Here is a 17,963-nt window from a genome sequence, read left to right as displayed (position 1 = left end):
ACTCACCACATAAGTCAAGTAAGACACCCACTTAACCTTAAGAGGGCAAAAAGTCCTACTTACCAACATAAATTCTAACATTCTATCATGTGAAAGCTATATAAATGTCTATTTACAGCATACAATCCCAACAGTTCCTCAATAAGAATTCAATACTAACTTCCAATTCTAGCAATTTTAACAATATTAAAGGCTTTAGGGGAATCTAGGGCCATTACTACAAAATAAGAAGCTATTTAAATTCAACTAACTAAATAAGAAGTTATTTAAATTCAACTAACTACACATGTGAAATAGAGATATAATAAATGGCCTAAAACAAGAAAAAGGCCGATTATCTAAATAATTCAACCGAATTTTTACCCGCAACCCCACCTGCGACAGTGCGGTCAAATTGCGGCTGACCAATCACTCAATTAACTGACATCGCATCAGTCAAAGGGACTAAGGCTCAGTTTTCGGCACAATCAACAAAACATTACAATTATCGCTATAAAATTCATTTTGTAAACTATCCTAACATGTGATAACTATTAATATAAGCACAATTTTACCATTAACATATTTTTTTATTACTAGAATGATTCAATTCAAATTACTACCCTTTTGTTACTTATTCTATTCTAATATTAATTAGCCCGAAAAGACCAAGATTGTACGAAAACCCGCGAAACAAGCACGGACCGACCCGGGCCAACCATGGGCTAGCCGTGGGCCTGCCACGGGCCTGCCACGGCCTGCCACGGCCTGCCGGCCTGCTGCCCGTCACCCTATACCTCTTAATTTTCCGTTTTTTCTTCATTTTAACTCGTTTTAACATCATCCAATCATTAATTAATCGTTCCATTACTCATATCCTAACTTAAACTAACCAAAAGGCTTAAATTAAGCATGCATGCAACCATATTTTAACATGTGAAAATTATTACTTAAACCAAAAATCACAAAACATCCAAAACAACAAAGATTGTGACGATAATCCGTCGAGTAACTCGAAATATGTTACCTTAAGCTAGAAAAAGAGCAATTAGCACCTCAAAACCCAAACCCTAACAACAACTAGCCGCTATCCTCTACGATATACGAGTCCCCGAACTCGTCTTCCAAATCTTCACCTAATTAAACAATAAAAACACAATAATTAAGCACAAATATAAAAAAAACTTAATGAAAACTGAAATTAGAACATACTAAGTTGTAGATCGTGGCGAGGGGATTCCGGAAAGGTAAATTTCGCGAAAAACGGACAAGAAACGAAGGAGATATGGTGAATTTGAGCTTAATTTTACCAAAAATGGTGTTTTGGTCTTTGTGAGATGATGGAGATAGGAAAAACCAGAAAAAAGAAAGAAAAGGAAGGGGAAGCCGTGTAAGAGGAAAAGAAAGGAGGAAAAAGGAAGTGCGGGATTTTTAGTCGGGATTTTTACGAGTCGGTTTTGACTCGTTTCAATAATAATTAAATCCGTAAGTCAAACGCAAATTCCGTCAAGTCCAAAGTCTTTAAACACGAGATTACAATAAAATTGAGTATTCATACGACCCATTACCGAATTCGTTTACCCAACGTTCAAACGAATTGTCATTCTCCCCCCGATACACCCTTATTTCGAAATAAAAGATTTTACACGGTTTAAACTATTTTTAAACCTTTCAAAACTATCAAAATAAATACTTTTCTTCAAAATATAATAAAATTATATTTCTTTGAATTATTTTTACTTTAAATACATAATGTCAAATTTTACTTGATTAATTAATTATTTTCGAAACATATTAACGGTCCGGAATTTACGGGCGTTACAATCACCCCTCCTTTTAAAAAGTTTCGCCCTCGAAACTTAGAAGGAGAAATTATAGTTATAAGAAAATATAGGTATCTTTTCAATGAAACGGTGATACTCTTGTTGATCAGACAAGAACATCCATATTCATATCAAGATATAAAAATATTTCTACACCAATAAATGAGAAAACCCATTATTGGGACGTCACCAACAACGAGATTCAACATTCACTAATGTTAAAACCATTGAAAATCATAAAAGTATTTTCAAAATTTCAGTTTAAAATTCTATAGTAAGAACGATATCTTACTAAATTATGATTAACTAAGGCTTAGTAACTCGGAACAAAAGTAAGAAAAAGGAATACCTTACGGAAATAAATCAAAATTTCATTTTCAAATCCTTAAAAATAGGTTAGGTTTGCAGAAGTGACATAAACTTTCAAGAATGAATCGAACTAGTAGCTTGAAATATTTAGAAATTCCCCGAAGTGAAAAGTAACTTAGACATCATAGGAGCAGTGCTCTAAAAGGATTCAAGCTTAACTGATCAAAAAGAGCTATGATGAATTTTATGGGGTAAGAATTGAAGTCATAATTACAAGGATGTCAAAGATAGAGTTTCATAGGTTACCAACATCAAACTTACGAGAGGAGTATGATGATGTAAGGAAGAGAGATATGAGCGGTAACACTCATGATCAAGGAAGAAGGGAGATTAGACACCAAGGAAACGCCAGACACTCATATCTCCAATAACAACATCACTCCCAAGAGTCTCCTCAATCGCTTATGTTACTTCTTCCTAACATATTCCCTGGAACAAGATATTTCACTATAAGTGTGATCTCAACGCTCCAAATTCTCAAACATCCCGAAACGACTTTCACAAGCCTAAGGTCAAGACTTCCAACAAAGTCAGTATTTGTATCCCACTAGTATCAACTATGGGTTCCTCAAAAAGTAAACCTTCAATCAAGAGTCCCAATACCATGCTCTAAACTCCAAGAGAAGGTTCCTCAAAAATTCCACAAGGTTCTCATTTCAAAACAAGGTAGTAACATACCAACCTCAAATTATGAAAAATCAATAGGATCTCAAGTTTCTCTATCCTTTTACTTATTAAGGATTCTCAAAAGCAGAACTACACCCAGCTCCAACATTGTCTCATCATCTCAAGCACTCAATGCGACCTCAAGGTGTATAAAACTATAGGATTAACAAATTCTTCTCAACACTAAGTCTCTCTAAACTCAAGAACTCTCAAGAGTCAACTAGAATGCCAAATCACATCACCAAACCATTCTGGTCATCAACATCCCCAAGGAGTATTCTTTCAAATTTGATATCCTAAACTTACTTACCATCAAATTCTCAAGGTACAAGGTCATAATTGTAACAACACTTTATCACCTCAGAGTTTCTAAAACCATAAATTGAAATTAGGTTCCTTAGCCTAACAATTGGTGTCATCCATACCATTACCCTTCCTAGTTACCAAAACAAGTGCTAAGACTTCCCAACAATGTAGCTTACTCTCACTCTCATAACATACTTCAAGTAGTAATCAATATCACCCTCTAACACCAACAAATAATCCCACATGATAACATATACACTATCAAACCCTCATATCCAAAATGATTATGGAAGCCCAACCCAAACTCGGCTACTTAGTCAAACCTATATCCTCAAATCACATCTTACAAACTCTGTAAACATGGTCAACAGGGTACCAACTATACTAAGGAGGTAAGGAGTGATAACGGAATAGAGAAAAAGTAAAACATTTACAAGGGTGCATGCATCGCCAAGTTAGGAAACTAAGAGTCGACCAGTAAAGATAACGGTTGACAAAAATAAGAGGTATTCGAGTTAAGAAGATATCTCGGGAAAGAAGAAGATACGTAAAATTTAGCCTAAAGACAAGGTTCAACGATCGTTAAAGAGAAGGAAAGGAGAATAGAAGCGGCACAATGAAAGGGTTACCGCTTACTAAACACTCATCAAAGCTTATGATCGATATGATAAGGTTACTTCACTAAGGTGCTCAACAAAGCCCTAAATGTCTACTACATCGTAGGACTAACAAGGATTCCACAATGGTAAGTATTCCTCAACTCAATTGATTCTAAGAGCCAAAATCAATTCACCACACAAATTCATTTGTTACCATCCATGTCCCAAAGTATCTCCTTTACAATTCTCGTCATTGAACTTCACTTACTATGTCATCTCCAAGTACCCTGGCTTGTTTACTCCATCATCTCACCACTTAATACTTCTAGTTTCCGATACCATAAATTGGAATCACATCCTTGAACTCACGAACTATATCGAACAACATTCCACCAAAATTCCCAAATTCAGATATGTTTCATAAGGTCAACAAGGGCTACTCTATACTAGATTTGGTCAACTTAAAAGGTTTAACAAACTAACTAATTCCAAAGTACAATACCAATCCATTAATCAACATCAATGTCCTATTGTATTCCTTTCAAGGCCCACAAGGATTAGGGCTAACTATCATACCTTTAATTCTCCACAAGAAATATCGAGACTCTCAAATGAAGTAGCTTAGGTTCATTCCATCCTATGTTATAAGGTAGTACCCATACTGAATCATCTATAACAAACAAGCTCTCTATAGACATAAATCCCAAGGTATTTCTCAATTCACTAAATTCTCATATCAAGCACAACTAACAAGACTAACCAAAGGATCCCAAATTATATTCTCCTATACAACTCAAACCTTAAACAATCAATTTCTCCACTCGTTCACGCCCTCCAATGATACACTCTCTCAAAACTGGGTTCTCTTGAACAAGGGAACTATCCTGCGGTATAAAAGGAAGGTGTCCACATGGACTTTATTATAAGAAGAAAACGAACCTAAGATGAAACGGGAGAAAGAATTGAAAGGTAGTTACCTAGGCGAGATAAGAGGAATTTGAAAGACGAATGACCAACGAAAATGGAAGATTAAGGTAAGATACATGTGGACAGCGGGCCGCCCACGGGGGCGCTTGGTCGAGAAACGAGGGACAAGCGTTTGTATTTTGTATGGAGTCGCCACCAATTTTTATGGGAAATTGGAACCGTTCGAATACCTCGTATCATGTCAAGACACAAAGTAGTGACATGAACACTAAGCAATCGTTACCCTTAGCATTCTATGTCTAGAATGACTCTCGTGGATGCCAATGAACACGGGTGCTCACGGAGATCTGGAGTAAGGGGTGAGGGTACGTATTAGGAAGCTCTTTTGATCGAACACCTAATCCCGCCCGCCTCGATAGCGGCCTCTACTAATGATTAGGGAAGTTATTCGTACTCGATATATCGTCGGCTATATGCATGCAATGCAACATCCATAGATTAATCCTAACATGTGAAGATTTACTAAGTCGGTTGACACGTAATTAGCATACAATTGGGTCGAAGTCGGATTTAATGCTCATTTACATGTGAAAGCATACAAGCAATAGGATAATTATAAATTACAATAATGAAAATTACATTAATTACAACGGAATAGGCGATTTATGTCGAAAATACCTTTAAAACGGATGATTTGATAAAAAAGAATAAAAGAATAAAACACGACAGAATTAACGAACAAGTCAGAAGGCGATAATACGAATATTAGTGAATTAATACGTAAACTAATTAAACTACGTCAAGGCAGAAAGGAGTTCAGAGGCAGAACCCAACCTGGAACAGGCGCAGCAGGCACTGCGCCCTTTGGAAGAGGCGCAGCAGTTGCTGCGTCTGTTCCAAGGGTGAGTTCTGGCTGTGAAGCCGGAACTGCAAACCGTTAATGTTAATTGGTAAATTAATGGATTTATTTGATAATATGACTCGGATGAAAGTAATTAATGGATTATTTACATGCGATTAAAGTCATAAAAAACAGTAAAACATGGATGAGACGGAAACAAACGGATTAATTATGTGAAGGGCCGATGTTAATGAATAATTAATAAAACAAACTAACTAAACTAATTAAACTAAACATGATGAATATAGCGACGAATATATGACTAAACATGTTAGAATGTATCAACAATAAATCCCAGAAACTCAATATGAATGAAATTGAACTTCTAAAACTCGAATTGAATGTTAATGACGAAAACCCGCGAATATTGGATTATAAGGGATTTAAGTCGGATTTATGACAATTAAAACATGTGAATGATGAATGAATAAATATACATATGAACTATTAAACTATCATGATGAACGAATTAACAGACGAACAAAACAAAAGAAATATTTTCGATACGAATTACAGAGGACGGAGGAAGAAGAAAAAGAAGCGAGAATCTGCAGCGACCTCACGAAGAGGCGCAGGCAGTGCTGCGCGCTCCTTCGAAGAGGCGCAGCGGTTGCTGCGTCTTTTCTCGACGTCCCCTCTCTCGGAAATCCGCAAAAAAGGTTTTAAAGACGGTTTTAGAAATCGGTTTTAATGAGGTACTTTCGACGTGAATCTTACAATGATGATACGATAAAATAAATAACAATAAATAAAGAGGAATTATTACACCCTCAGTGTGACACCCTCCTTTATTGCGGAAAAGTAAACACGTAATTCTACAGAAAAACTGACAGGATATGTTTGTAATTGGTTTAACTAATTAAAACCTGTCATTTTTAAAACTTTTCTAAACCATTCACAAACATTTCCAGAAGGGGGAATGCCACACCTGCAAATGCTAACGAGACTAATATACATAACTATGCTAAAGTCATGAGAATAAAGTGATACAAACCAAAGAAAAAGAGGGAGACATATGTCCCTAAAATGTATGTGACACAAAAAGGGTTTAAGGGTCACAATGAAATAAAACCAGTCTAGGTCCCAAGGTTACTTTGCTCGCTAGCTCGTCCATGTACCCCATATATGCATCACCCACCTGTCATTCGCATTTTATACAAATACGAAAGCCACGGTCGGTGGGGAGTAACTCCGAGTTCTCCCGATACACGAAATGTCATAATTAATATAACATGTAAACATAAGAATATGAATACGAATCACACACTGCCTTAGCATATAGATGCTAAGGCAATCGTGCTTATCATGTGAACAACAATATAACGCCACATAGTCCTAGCATGTGAATACTAGACCGACTCATACTACACTATCATGTGAATCACATAACATCCAGGAATCCAAACTCTATCAACCATAGCCGGCTTGCATCTCACCTTCTATGATTCATAGAATCACCATACAAGAAAGGGCAATATATCAAAGACAGGCATAAGTTCTTAGTCCCGTCAATAGTCACTTTGTAACTCAAGTCTATACCACGAGGTAGGGAAGGTAATCGAACCGGTATCTTGGCTCAGCGGTTACTATTAAGAAAACATGGCCAAGAGACAACACAACCCTAGCCTAAAATCTGCGCAGACCTAGACATGCGGATACACACCACCGCACCCAAGACTCACAACTTTTTTTAAAACAAAGTGAAGTGAGTACCCTAAGGACACCACCGAAGGGTCGGCTAGTACTTAAGCTGACCCCATACTATCAAAATTAGTACCTGAGGTCATGCCCCAACTTGGATAAACATCCACTAGTCAGGAACACAAAGGCTATCAAGCAGTGAACATATACTCGTCAGAGACTATAAAGACCTATCTATGATGAAGGCCGAAATACTCACCTAGGACCTAGTCACACTAGTCCCACTTGAATATTTTAGCCCACACCACCCAAGACTCACCACACAAGTCAATTAAGACACCCACTTAACCATAAGAGGGCAAAAAGTCCTACTTACCAACATAAATTCTAATATTCTATCATGTGAAAGGCTATATAAATGTCTATTCAGCAGACAATCCAACAATATCCTCAATATCAACAATAATCCAAATTCCAGTTAACCGTTAATCTCATAATTCATGAGAACAAGCTAAAATGGCAACAAGACAAGAAGACTGAAGTATAAGGCAACCAATTCATCCAACAACCAACATGTGAAATGATAATTACAAATATCAAGGTATAACATAAAACCTCCAATAACAACTAATCTCACCTCAAAGACAAACCCTCGACCCGAGTCCCGCGACGGTCATCGGTCAAATCGAGGTCGATGGTTTAAACCTAGCTTGACCAAACTCGTTCGGTCAATCTGGCCCAGCTCAGAGTCTTGGCCTACTTTGGCCCAAATTACAAAATTTATCGCAATATTATTCTCATGCTATTTCTAATTTCTATCATGTGAAAAACGAAAGTAACACATTATCAATCACCTAAACACTTAACAAACAACAGGCACACATTAACTACTAATGTGACATTAACTCGTCGAGTAACTCGGAATAGTTACCTTAAGCTATCAAAGAGACAAGCAATAACTTGAGAAAGCTTCTAAAACCCAAAATTACTCTTCCTCTTCAACCACATATGAGCCACCTAAAATAATTATGTGAAGGGACGATATTAACGAATTATCGTTATATAAAATATGAGACGGAAATTAATTTAAATCAAAACATGTAAATCATATTCATAAGCTACTGTCTTATGTTCATAAACCATTATGACCCTCCCTTTTGACAGGCATACCCAGAAAATTGTCACAACTTTTACGCCCTAGAAATAGTCCCATAAAGCACCATTTTATCCGTCCCAAAACTGAGCTCAACTCAGCCTGTCACGGCTCCCAAAACCGAGGCCAAAACAGCCCACACGGCCTCCATTTCGATCGTCCCAAAACAATCGGAAAAACAAAAACTGGTACCAAAACAGAGTTCAATCAATCCTAAACCAATCCTAAACCGAGTCAAAACAGTCCCAAAAATGTCCCAAAGTACTCGCAGCGGACTCAAAAACAATCCTAATTTCTTCGCACAATACCACAACTAAACAAGATCCCAAATAGCATCCCAAAACGATCTCTACATGTCAGTATACACCGTCTCAAATATACCACTTACTAGCTAGCATCCCAAATGATCCCTAGAGGTCAGTATACACCGTCTCAATCATCTCCACATATCAGTATACACCGTCTCAACTATACAACTGACTAATTAACATCCATAATGATCCCTATATATAATTATACACCGTCTCAACTATAAAACAGACTAACCAGCTTTCAAAATACACATATTTAACAAGTAATACTGAGTAACCTATCATTATTACCTTTTTCCGATTGAACTAATCATTTATGATTAACAAATATTCTACCAGACCGTCTATTTTAGTGAAATAAGCTCAAAATAGCTAATTGGACGGTTTTGTTCCCAAAATCCATCTCGGGTTCACTTAAAACAACTTTCATAAGGACTCGTAAAGAAACAGAAATTATTAAATAAATAAACTCGAACTAATTTCAATAAACTCGAACTAACTTTAAATAAACTTATTAATGATTATTAAAATTAACGTATCGAATTATGATGAAATTAATTAATTAGCTAAGCATATATATATAAATTGTTAAATGATGTAATTAAATTCAAAATAGCAATTAAAAGAATTTTATCCATCTTAATAAAATACGGGGTGTTACACTCAGACTTACATGTTGACGGAACGAGATGAACTAAGAAGATCGATTAGTGAATGCTCGACGCGAATGCAAGGAAAGAATGCCCTCGTGAGAGGAAAACGATTTAACAAGTTGATTAATTAGATTGATTGAGTGTAGTGGTCAAATTGGTCGGTCATGCAACGGAGAGGCTGGTACCCGGAAGGATCCGAGCTTACGTGGTCGAAGGTTCAAGCACGTAGGCGCCAATTAGTAAGAACAAAGTCTAGAATGCAAAGGGAGAAGAGAAGGGCGGACACTCGCGTGAGAAATATGAGGAACGAAAGCTCCTATTTATACTAATCACACGGAGGTTTAGGGTTTCAGAGACTCTTTGGAAGTGAATCTCGGAAAGATATAAAAAAGATACGTAAATCATGCAAAGAAGGGCCTGGGAAGAGGCGCGCACGACCTGCGTCTCTTGGAAGAGGCGCAGAACCTGCTGCGTCTATTCCCAGGAGGTTTCCTCCTGTTTAAGAAAGATTTCCGTGTTTTAGTTATGGTAGGACGGAATTGATTCGATTATCTTTAATATCTTACGTAAATATTACGGGATATTATTTGCCAAAAGATAAAATTTGAGAAATATGGAATAGAATTATCCTAACATTCCGAACATTCTCGACTCGGGATTTAACAGCTTATCGAAAAATGGAGACGGTTTTTGACCCGGACTCGAATGTACTCTAATTATGCGCAAAACGACCGTATCGGGACGTAGATGACAACTAAGAGGTTGATATTAATATTTGAGCAATCACTTGACGATAATCTTACGAACTGTCACAAATCGTTCCGCGGATCAAACATGCGGCCCAATCATCACCGGGTGGTTTGCGAGAGGTGCAGAAACGAGGTGTCTCTGAGCCCCCACTTTGACCGAGGCTTGGACAAGGCGAAAGTCAAAGTATAGCCATCAGTCAATCAAGATTACAACCTCGACGACTATGGCGACGCGAGGCGGCTCAAGGGGTCTGAGCCAAGGACCTGTCGTCGGGAACATTTTAGAGTCTGTCGACTATCGGGGAGGGTCGTTTAAAGTCCATTAGACTACGTAAGGAAGCTCGCCAGCCACAAGAAGAAATCATACCCGAGACTTAATCGAACTTCACGGGAAACAAGAAATATTGAAAGCGGCGGGACGTCGGTAGAAACTGCTGGGATCCGCTGCGTCGGTCTCAAGCGAACTCGCGAAATATAGAGGCCGAATCGCTTGCGTTGGTCTCGAGCGAACTCGGGTGGGTGACCATATTGATGACTTTGGGGAATCTGCTTGTCTCTGTCCTCAAGCAAACTCTCGTTGGGTGATTATTTTGACGACTAGGAACATCTTGATCGTCATGGGAGAAACTTCGAGTGAGCGATCGCAAAATACTACTGCTACCGGATAAAATAAATTGAGCAATATCGCAAAATACGCTGCGGATAAAATGGGTTTGGACAATACTGCAAAATATTGTCGCGCTTGACAAAATGCGGGCCGGAACGAAAGAAAATCGTCGAAACGGACCAAAATGATAAAATAGCATTGAAGAAAAGGCGCACCAAAGATGGGCCCACAACTAACGAACTCACAACGAACTTTTGATAATTCGTATGGAGGGAACAAAAGGAAGAGGCGCAAAAGAGCTGCGTCTCTTGGAAGAGGCGCAGCGCTTTCTTTGCGTCTTTTCCCCAATTTGGCAATTCTTGCGTAAAAACGCGAAATCGAAAGGTTTATTGTTCATTTTATTCGAAACATAAATCACTCCATTCTCTCTCAAATCTTCACCATTTCCGTCAAGGTTGGATTCAAAAGCTTGCTTTAAATATGACTAATCGAGGTATGTGTCTTAATCTTGCATTAATCATCCGTATTTGTCGAATTTTGAGCCGCAATATCTAGGGTTTTCGACCCATTTAATCGAAAATTTGGGGCTTTTCCCCCAAATGGATTTGTCTTGCCAAATTGATGCTAGAAATGGATAGTAGGTAATGTTAGGAACATAACCATGTATTTGCTTTGAATTTTCATCGGGTTTTGAGCCCTTGAGCGAATTTTGAGACTAAGTTTCACACTAGATCGTAAATTGCTTCGAAAATGGTCTTAGGATTACCCATTTGTGACGAAATTTGATATTTGGAACCCTTGGATGATGGGTAAACTTCCCGTCATTTCGAATTTTGGTTGGTGACAACTTTTGCGGAGCACCTTTTAGGGCATAACCGCCATTATAGCGAAATGCTGCCGAATTTTCGACTTGGACCCGGAACTAGGCTTTGACTTAGACTTGACTTGACCCAATTTATCACATGAGTGATTGGGTTGACGGGAATATGGCCAAGGATGGCCAAAAATGAGGAATTCTCGGGCCTTGGAGGCTCAAAAGAACCTTAACACGGGTACGCCGTCACGTGACGCGGCCTGAATTCACTTTAATGTTGCAGGTGACGATGCTTCTACTTCTGGGAGGACTCCCATGGATGTAGATGCTGCTGTTGTGGAGGAGGCTTTGGAGCAGGCCTTCAATGCTGCGGTGATGGCTGCTGCGGACGAGATTCCCGAGGAGGAGGCTGCCGAGGAGGAGGAGATTCCGAGACGGGCCCACCTCGGACGAGGGGGTCGTCAGCTGAGAGGGGCTCCCGCGTGGGCGGAGACTTGGGAGAGTAGGCACCTTGTGTGGGCTGCAGAGGGTCACTTGTCCTACAGGACAGTGAAGAGCTTGGTAAATAGGAATTCCCTAACTCATTGCCTATCCCTTTCTATTTTTGTTCAAATTTCCTTTCAAATTTACTTAAAAGTAAAGATAGCTTTATTTCGAATCATAATAGGAGGCCGGAACATCGAGTCATTCTCGGGGTACACGACGGCGATGGAGCACTACGAGCGGGCATCGGCGGAGGAGAGAGCCATGATCGAGCGTGGAGCGTTCGGTCCTCTGTTCGAGTTTGGAGGGATATCGTGAAGAGGAAGTTGCGGGCCAACCTTAGCCTGGTTCGCGCTTTCTTGGATCGATTTTGGGATACGACTTCCACGTTTCACCTGCCTTTTGGTGAGGTGGGAGTCACCTTGGAGGACTACGGCATGATTTCCGGTCTTCCGTGTGGGACCGAGGAGATGGTGTGGCGGAGACGCATGAGGGGCGGATTCGGCCGAGGCGAGGAGGTTGATCGGTGAAACCCTCGCCGAAGGCTGTTGCGTGCTTGGGTTTGGTACCCAGTACCTATGTTCGAGATTACTTTGCGGGGAAGACCCCGACATCGGTGGTGATTGATGGGAGGGAGACTGCTCCTCCTCCTTGTACAAATTGGTGACGAGAGGTTCGTCTTTGGCTTTGGTGGTTCTTGTCTTCGATTTACCTCGGAGACAAGGGCGAGAGGTCATCGACGAAGCTTCTCCCCTTTCTTGCGACTTGAGTTCCCTAGAGCGTTGGGATTGGGTCACTTTGCTGGTTTTTGCGGTCCTCATCCGCTTTATGAGGGCCATGGTTCGTCCGGAGTTGATGGAGAAGGGGACTTCTCCCGGTGCCGTGGACACAGGCTCTTGTTGGAGGTATGAACCTTCCTTTAGATCAAAGTAAATTCCTTTCTTCTATCAAAGATCGAAAGATCGTCATTGATTATCCTGTTTTACAGGCGTGGGTGTACTCTTACTTCCCGGGCCTCGCGCCCAAGAGGACGGAGCCACTGGAGAGGGCCTATCCCGTGGTGAGGGACTGGGTCATGTGTCGGACGAAGAGCAAGCGTTCTTCTCACAACGTCTACCGGCGGGATGTGAACGCTCTTCAGCTGAGCAGCGTGAGTATCCCATTCGCATGCACTTATTCTTCTCATACTTTGTTTTAAATTGATCATAGGAATGACCTCTGCCTTTATATCGTCGCAAGGGTGCCCAGACCTTGGCGGAGTACGCCGGAGCGCCTCCTTTTGTCGCCGAGGTCCTTCGACCTAGGAGCCCGAGTCGGCCGCTTTGTGGACGTCGATGGGTCCCGTGTGGTATCCGGGCGAGCGTTTAGCCCGTCGGTGCTGGGCGCGTTGACGGTTCCGTCGATCCTCCTAGGACGATGTTCAGGGAGCCTTCTGAGGCTGAGAGGGAGGCAGACTTGGCTGGTGCCAACGGCGATGACCTTCTTCTGCCTGGTGAGGACTACTCGGCGTTCCTTTACGGGAGGTTGGCGTACTGGCCAGTGGTGGTGAGTATCCTTTATTTTTTATTTGACTTCGGGAACTACGATGAAAGGTCGTCGATTAATGAGAGCCATTTGTCTTTGCAGGAGGTTGAGGCGGCGGGCATCGAGCCCCCAGTGTACCCCGAGACCCTTGAGTACACTGACGCGACTGGGAGGACGACGATCTCCGAGCTGCGTGACTTTGACGTAGCTGTGACGGATGCTGGCTTAGATGACTGGCAGCATCTGATTCGGAGGGTGAGTTCCTATTTTGCGCAGTTTTCGTGTAAGAACACGTTTGATTGAACTGGTTCAGTTTACTGAGAATTCTTTTGAAATGCAGGTCGCGCCATCTCGGTTTGTGGCACTATGGAGGGTGGCCAACCGGCTACGAGCTACGGCCATTGAGGCACTCGTCGGCGGTCGAGGTCGTCAGGTATGAACCTCATTTGTTTTTTTTCTTGATCTTTGGTTTTTCAGTTTGTTTGAGTTGATTGACATGAGCCAATTTCTTGTTGTCCACATGCCGATCGTGAGCTGGAGCGGGAGTTGACCCAGTCTCGGGAGGAGACGGCTCGTTTGTCGAGGGAGCTCGAGTTTCGGGATGCCGAGATCGCCGCTCTTATGGCGAGGGTTGCCGAGTTGGAGGGTGCCAGCAGATGGTCTGCGTGGTTTTGATTTTGAACATTTTTGGATTTGTTTGGGCGCAAGCCCCGGTTTAGATTTGGACTTGTTTGGGGGCGAAGCCCCGATTACTGCATTGAACTTGTTTGGGGCGAAGCCCCCAGTTGCTTGTATATTTGCTTTTTGTTGTATATACGACGGCTGAGTGCCTTTTGTTCTTTGGTTGCGTTGCTTGTACCGCAGTTAGCTTTTGAACAGTTTGGTAGACAACGGTTTACACCGGCATGTCTGCAAATTTATATAGACAAATCACGTAAGACATACATTTTTATATACACATAAGGCCTTTAATTAGTGCAAAATGCAAAAATTTTGTCGGAAATGACCGGACGGTAGGGAGGGTTACCCCCGAAAAAAAAAGAAAAAGAGAAATCTATAAGTTAGAAAATGGAAAAAAAAAGAAATTAAGAAAATGAAATGATTAAGAACATATTGAAAATAAAATAAAATAAAAAAGAATTAAAATGAAAACTAAATATAAAAGTGTGAGAAAATGGCGGAAAATGTCGATGTCGCCTCGAAACGCGCGCTTGTGGATTAAGGAAACCTGAAGCGTGGTAAATTACTCGGATTTACCAAAATAAAATCCCGTAGGAATAGGAAATTATTCGCATATAGAATTAGGAAAGATCCAAACGCGGAAATCACAGAAATAAGGTCAAAGAGGCGCGACAAGAGTGCGTCCCTTTGAAGAGGCGCAGCAGGTGCCGCGCCTGTTCCCAAGCAGGTCGGTTCTCACGGATTTTTGGAAACAGCAATTAGTATAAATAGAAGCGTCGACGAAGCTTTAAACCATATAATTCTTCCGTCTCTTCCTCGTCGATTTACACATAAAGACTCTCAATAAATTTTCAAGAGAAAATTACCATCATGAATACCCTAGAGATTCGCTTGAAGGAATGGACTAATGAGTTTTCGAACATTGAGAAACATGACATGGGTGCTTATAACCTTGGATCTTTGCTGAGTTTGAAACTCATTAAGGTTGTAAAACCGTTCTTGGACGCTTGCCTTGATTATTGGGACCCAAATTACCATGTTTTTGCGTTCCCAGGAGGAGATATTTGTCCTTTTCCGGAGGAAATTGCTGCTATTGGCGGGTGGGACCCCGAACATTTACCTGCCATCCCTTCTACTGCTCAGGGGTATAAGAGCAAGTTTAGAGATTTGCTTGGACTTACTAGACTTGAGGTGGATCGCCTTGTTACTCCGAAGGGCGTGAGGATGCTAGATTTTATAGACCGATTCATCAACAAGGCCGACCCTACCGTCTCTTATGTTGCTAGGAGGAGAGCATTTGGCTTCTGTTTGCTTCATGTTTATGTCTTTCAGGGACATGTTGATGAAGATTTGAGAGGTGATCCTCGTCTATTGGGTCTTATTGAGCAAATGGAGCTGCGCAAGAGCCCAGCTTGTCTATGCTTAGGGGAGATCATCTTGGGTTTGGACAATAGGAAATCCAACCGCGATCTTCCATTTTTGGGGAGTCCCGTTATCTTACAGGTAAAATACACCTTTTTTTTTTTTTTTTTTTTTTTTTTTTTTTTTTTTTTTTTTTTTTTTGTTTTTTTTTTTTTTTTTTTTTTTTTTTTCGTTTGTGGGTGTCTAATACCTGTTTTTGGTAGGTTTGGCTTATGGAACGGCTCCGATTGCTCGAGCCCCCAGTACATGCACTTTCCTATCATGCCCGTATGATTTCGATGAGGACACGGCTGTACATGGTGGACTTCACCCGGGTCCGCGATTATTGGAAGAACAAGCTGAAGAATGATGATGGCCCGCTGATCAGATGGGTCGTTCCGTGGTGGCACCTCAAGTCTGTCACTGGGGTGTCTTCTTTGGATCCTACTAGGTCCGCGCGCATTCCTGGATTGGAGTTTATGGTGTGCATCTTTCCTGAGAGATTGATGAGGCAAGTCGGGTTGAAGCAGATGATTCCTAGGCTTGACACCGTTCCGCAGACTGCTATGGCGCTTACTACGGAGAGCCAAAGAGAGTGGGCCATGAAGTGGGCCCAGAGAAACATGTGGTTCTTGAACTTCTCCTCCAATGCCTTGTGGGTGTCGGACTCTTATCTGAGGTGGAGGAAGGCCGCAACTTCGGAAGAGCGCGAAAGACTGAGGAAGCGTGAGCCCGTTGACTACAAGGTGCGCGAGGGAGAGAAAGAGAAGGAGAAGCATCTGACTGAAGGAGAAGAAGAAGCCGGGTTCCAAGTCATTCATCCTTCGAAGAAATCGAAGACTACTCCTGTCGCAGAGATGGTGGTTGGCCAGAGTGGAAGAGTCAGGCCTCGAGAAAGACCGTTGATGATTAGGTCTGAAGTGGTGCAAGAGCGCCCGGCTCGAGGTCGTGACAAGAAATATGACAAAAATGATAAGGGCAAGGGGAAGATGGAGGAATAGCCCAAGTCTTATTTATTATTTGATTATTATTATTATTGTTGTAATAAGAAAGGAGGGATTTTTAGAATCCTAGCCTAGTCTATTTTTATTATTTGCCGTATTATTATTATTGGAAACTGAATGAAATAAAAAGGTTAAGTGGTTATGAAACCGTTGTGATTTTCTTTAATTATTCTTGTCGAATTTCAAATGCAATGCAAATGTCCTTCTATTTACATTTTAAATATAATGGTGGGTTGAATCCCGTGAAGGATTGCCTACGTATTCACTTTAAAAAAGTGAAATCAAACCCTTGCGCGTAGTTCGAGTAAATGTAAAAGAATAATTGTTCGAAGCAAGAGCTTGTAATGAACATAGAAAATAAGCATGAGCCTTTGCTTACTCGGGAGGTGCGAATTTAGTTTGTTTGATGATATGAGGATGACAAGTTTGCCAAGATGCACGAGCATAGTGACATTCAAATGGGCCAGGGGCCGTTTATTTAGCGCCACAAGAGCGACACGTAGGTTTACGCGAGGCGCGTTTTTGTTCTAGGCATAGTATCGTTTCAATTGGTCGAGATTTGTGGGGTTTGAGAACTCATTCCCGTCTAGGTCTGTGATTCTAACCGCACCCCCTGGGAGTATTGATTTGACTAGATATGGTCCGGCCCAATTAGGTTTGAATTTTCCCCTTGGGTCGACAGGTAAAAGAGCTCTGACCGATTTGAGAACTAAATCTCCTTCTTTGATGTTTCTTGGCCTAACCCTTTTGTTGAAAGCTCGTTTGATACGTGCTTGATATGTTTGGACATTATGTAAGGCACGAAGCCTACGTTCATCCAGGAGGATGAGTTCTTCGTATCTATCTTTCCTCCAATCGGCCTCCGGAATTTGACTTTCGAGTAGGATGCGCAAGGATGGTATTTCTAGCTCGACTGGTTGTACGGCTTCCATGCCGTAAGTCAAATAGAAAGGAGTAGCCCTGGGCGTCTAATCGATGTTCGATACCCCCACAAGGCGAAGGGTATTTTGCTTGGCCAATCTCTATAATTGTCAGTCATTTTCTTGAGGATTGTGACGACATTTTTGTTAGCCGCCTCTACCGCGCCGTTGGTCTGTGGCCTATAGGGCGAAGAGTGGTGATGCTTGATTTTGTATTTGGCTAGCAATTGTTCGGTTTCGGCTTGGAAGTGGGACCCATTATCACTGATGATCTCATGTGGGCAACCATATCGACAGATGATGTTATTTTGTATGAATTTGGATACATTTTTGGCCGTAAGAGCGGTGTAGGAAGCCGCTTCTACCCACTTGGTGAAGTAGTCAATTGCTACTAGGATGAAACAGTGACCTCCTGTTCCGGCTGGGGTTATTTTCCCAATTATGTCAATTCC

At 41.2% G+C, this 17,963-nt stretch overlaps 1 protein-coding gene across 1 annotated transcript; it reads left to right on the top strand.

Moving 5' to 3' along the window:
- Positions 1-13,395: 13,395 nt before the first annotated feature.
- LOC141623447 (uncharacterized) lies at positions 13,396-13,991 on the top strand. Its single transcript, XM_074439553.1, has 4 exons — positions 13,396-13,526; positions 13,608-13,760; positions 13,846-13,938; positions 13,983-13,991. Exons 1-4 carry the CDS (start codon positions 13,398-13,400, stop codon positions 13,989-13,991), a joined length of 384 nt encoding a protein of 127 aa, XP_074295654.1. The 5' UTR covers positions 13,396-13,397.
- The last annotated feature ends 3,972 nt before the right edge of the window (positions 13,992-17,963 follow it).

This window comes from Silene latifolia, chromosome X (assembly GCF_048544455.1).
Source record: "Silene latifolia isolate original U9 population chromosome X, ASM4854445v1, whole genome shotgun sequence".
Taxonomy (NCBI): Eukaryota; Viridiplantae; Streptophyta; class Magnoliopsida; order Caryophyllales; family Caryophyllaceae; genus Silene; species Silene latifolia.
Note: the sequence above shows the minus strand (reverse complement) of the source record. Positions and strands in the feature narration are given on the sequence as shown.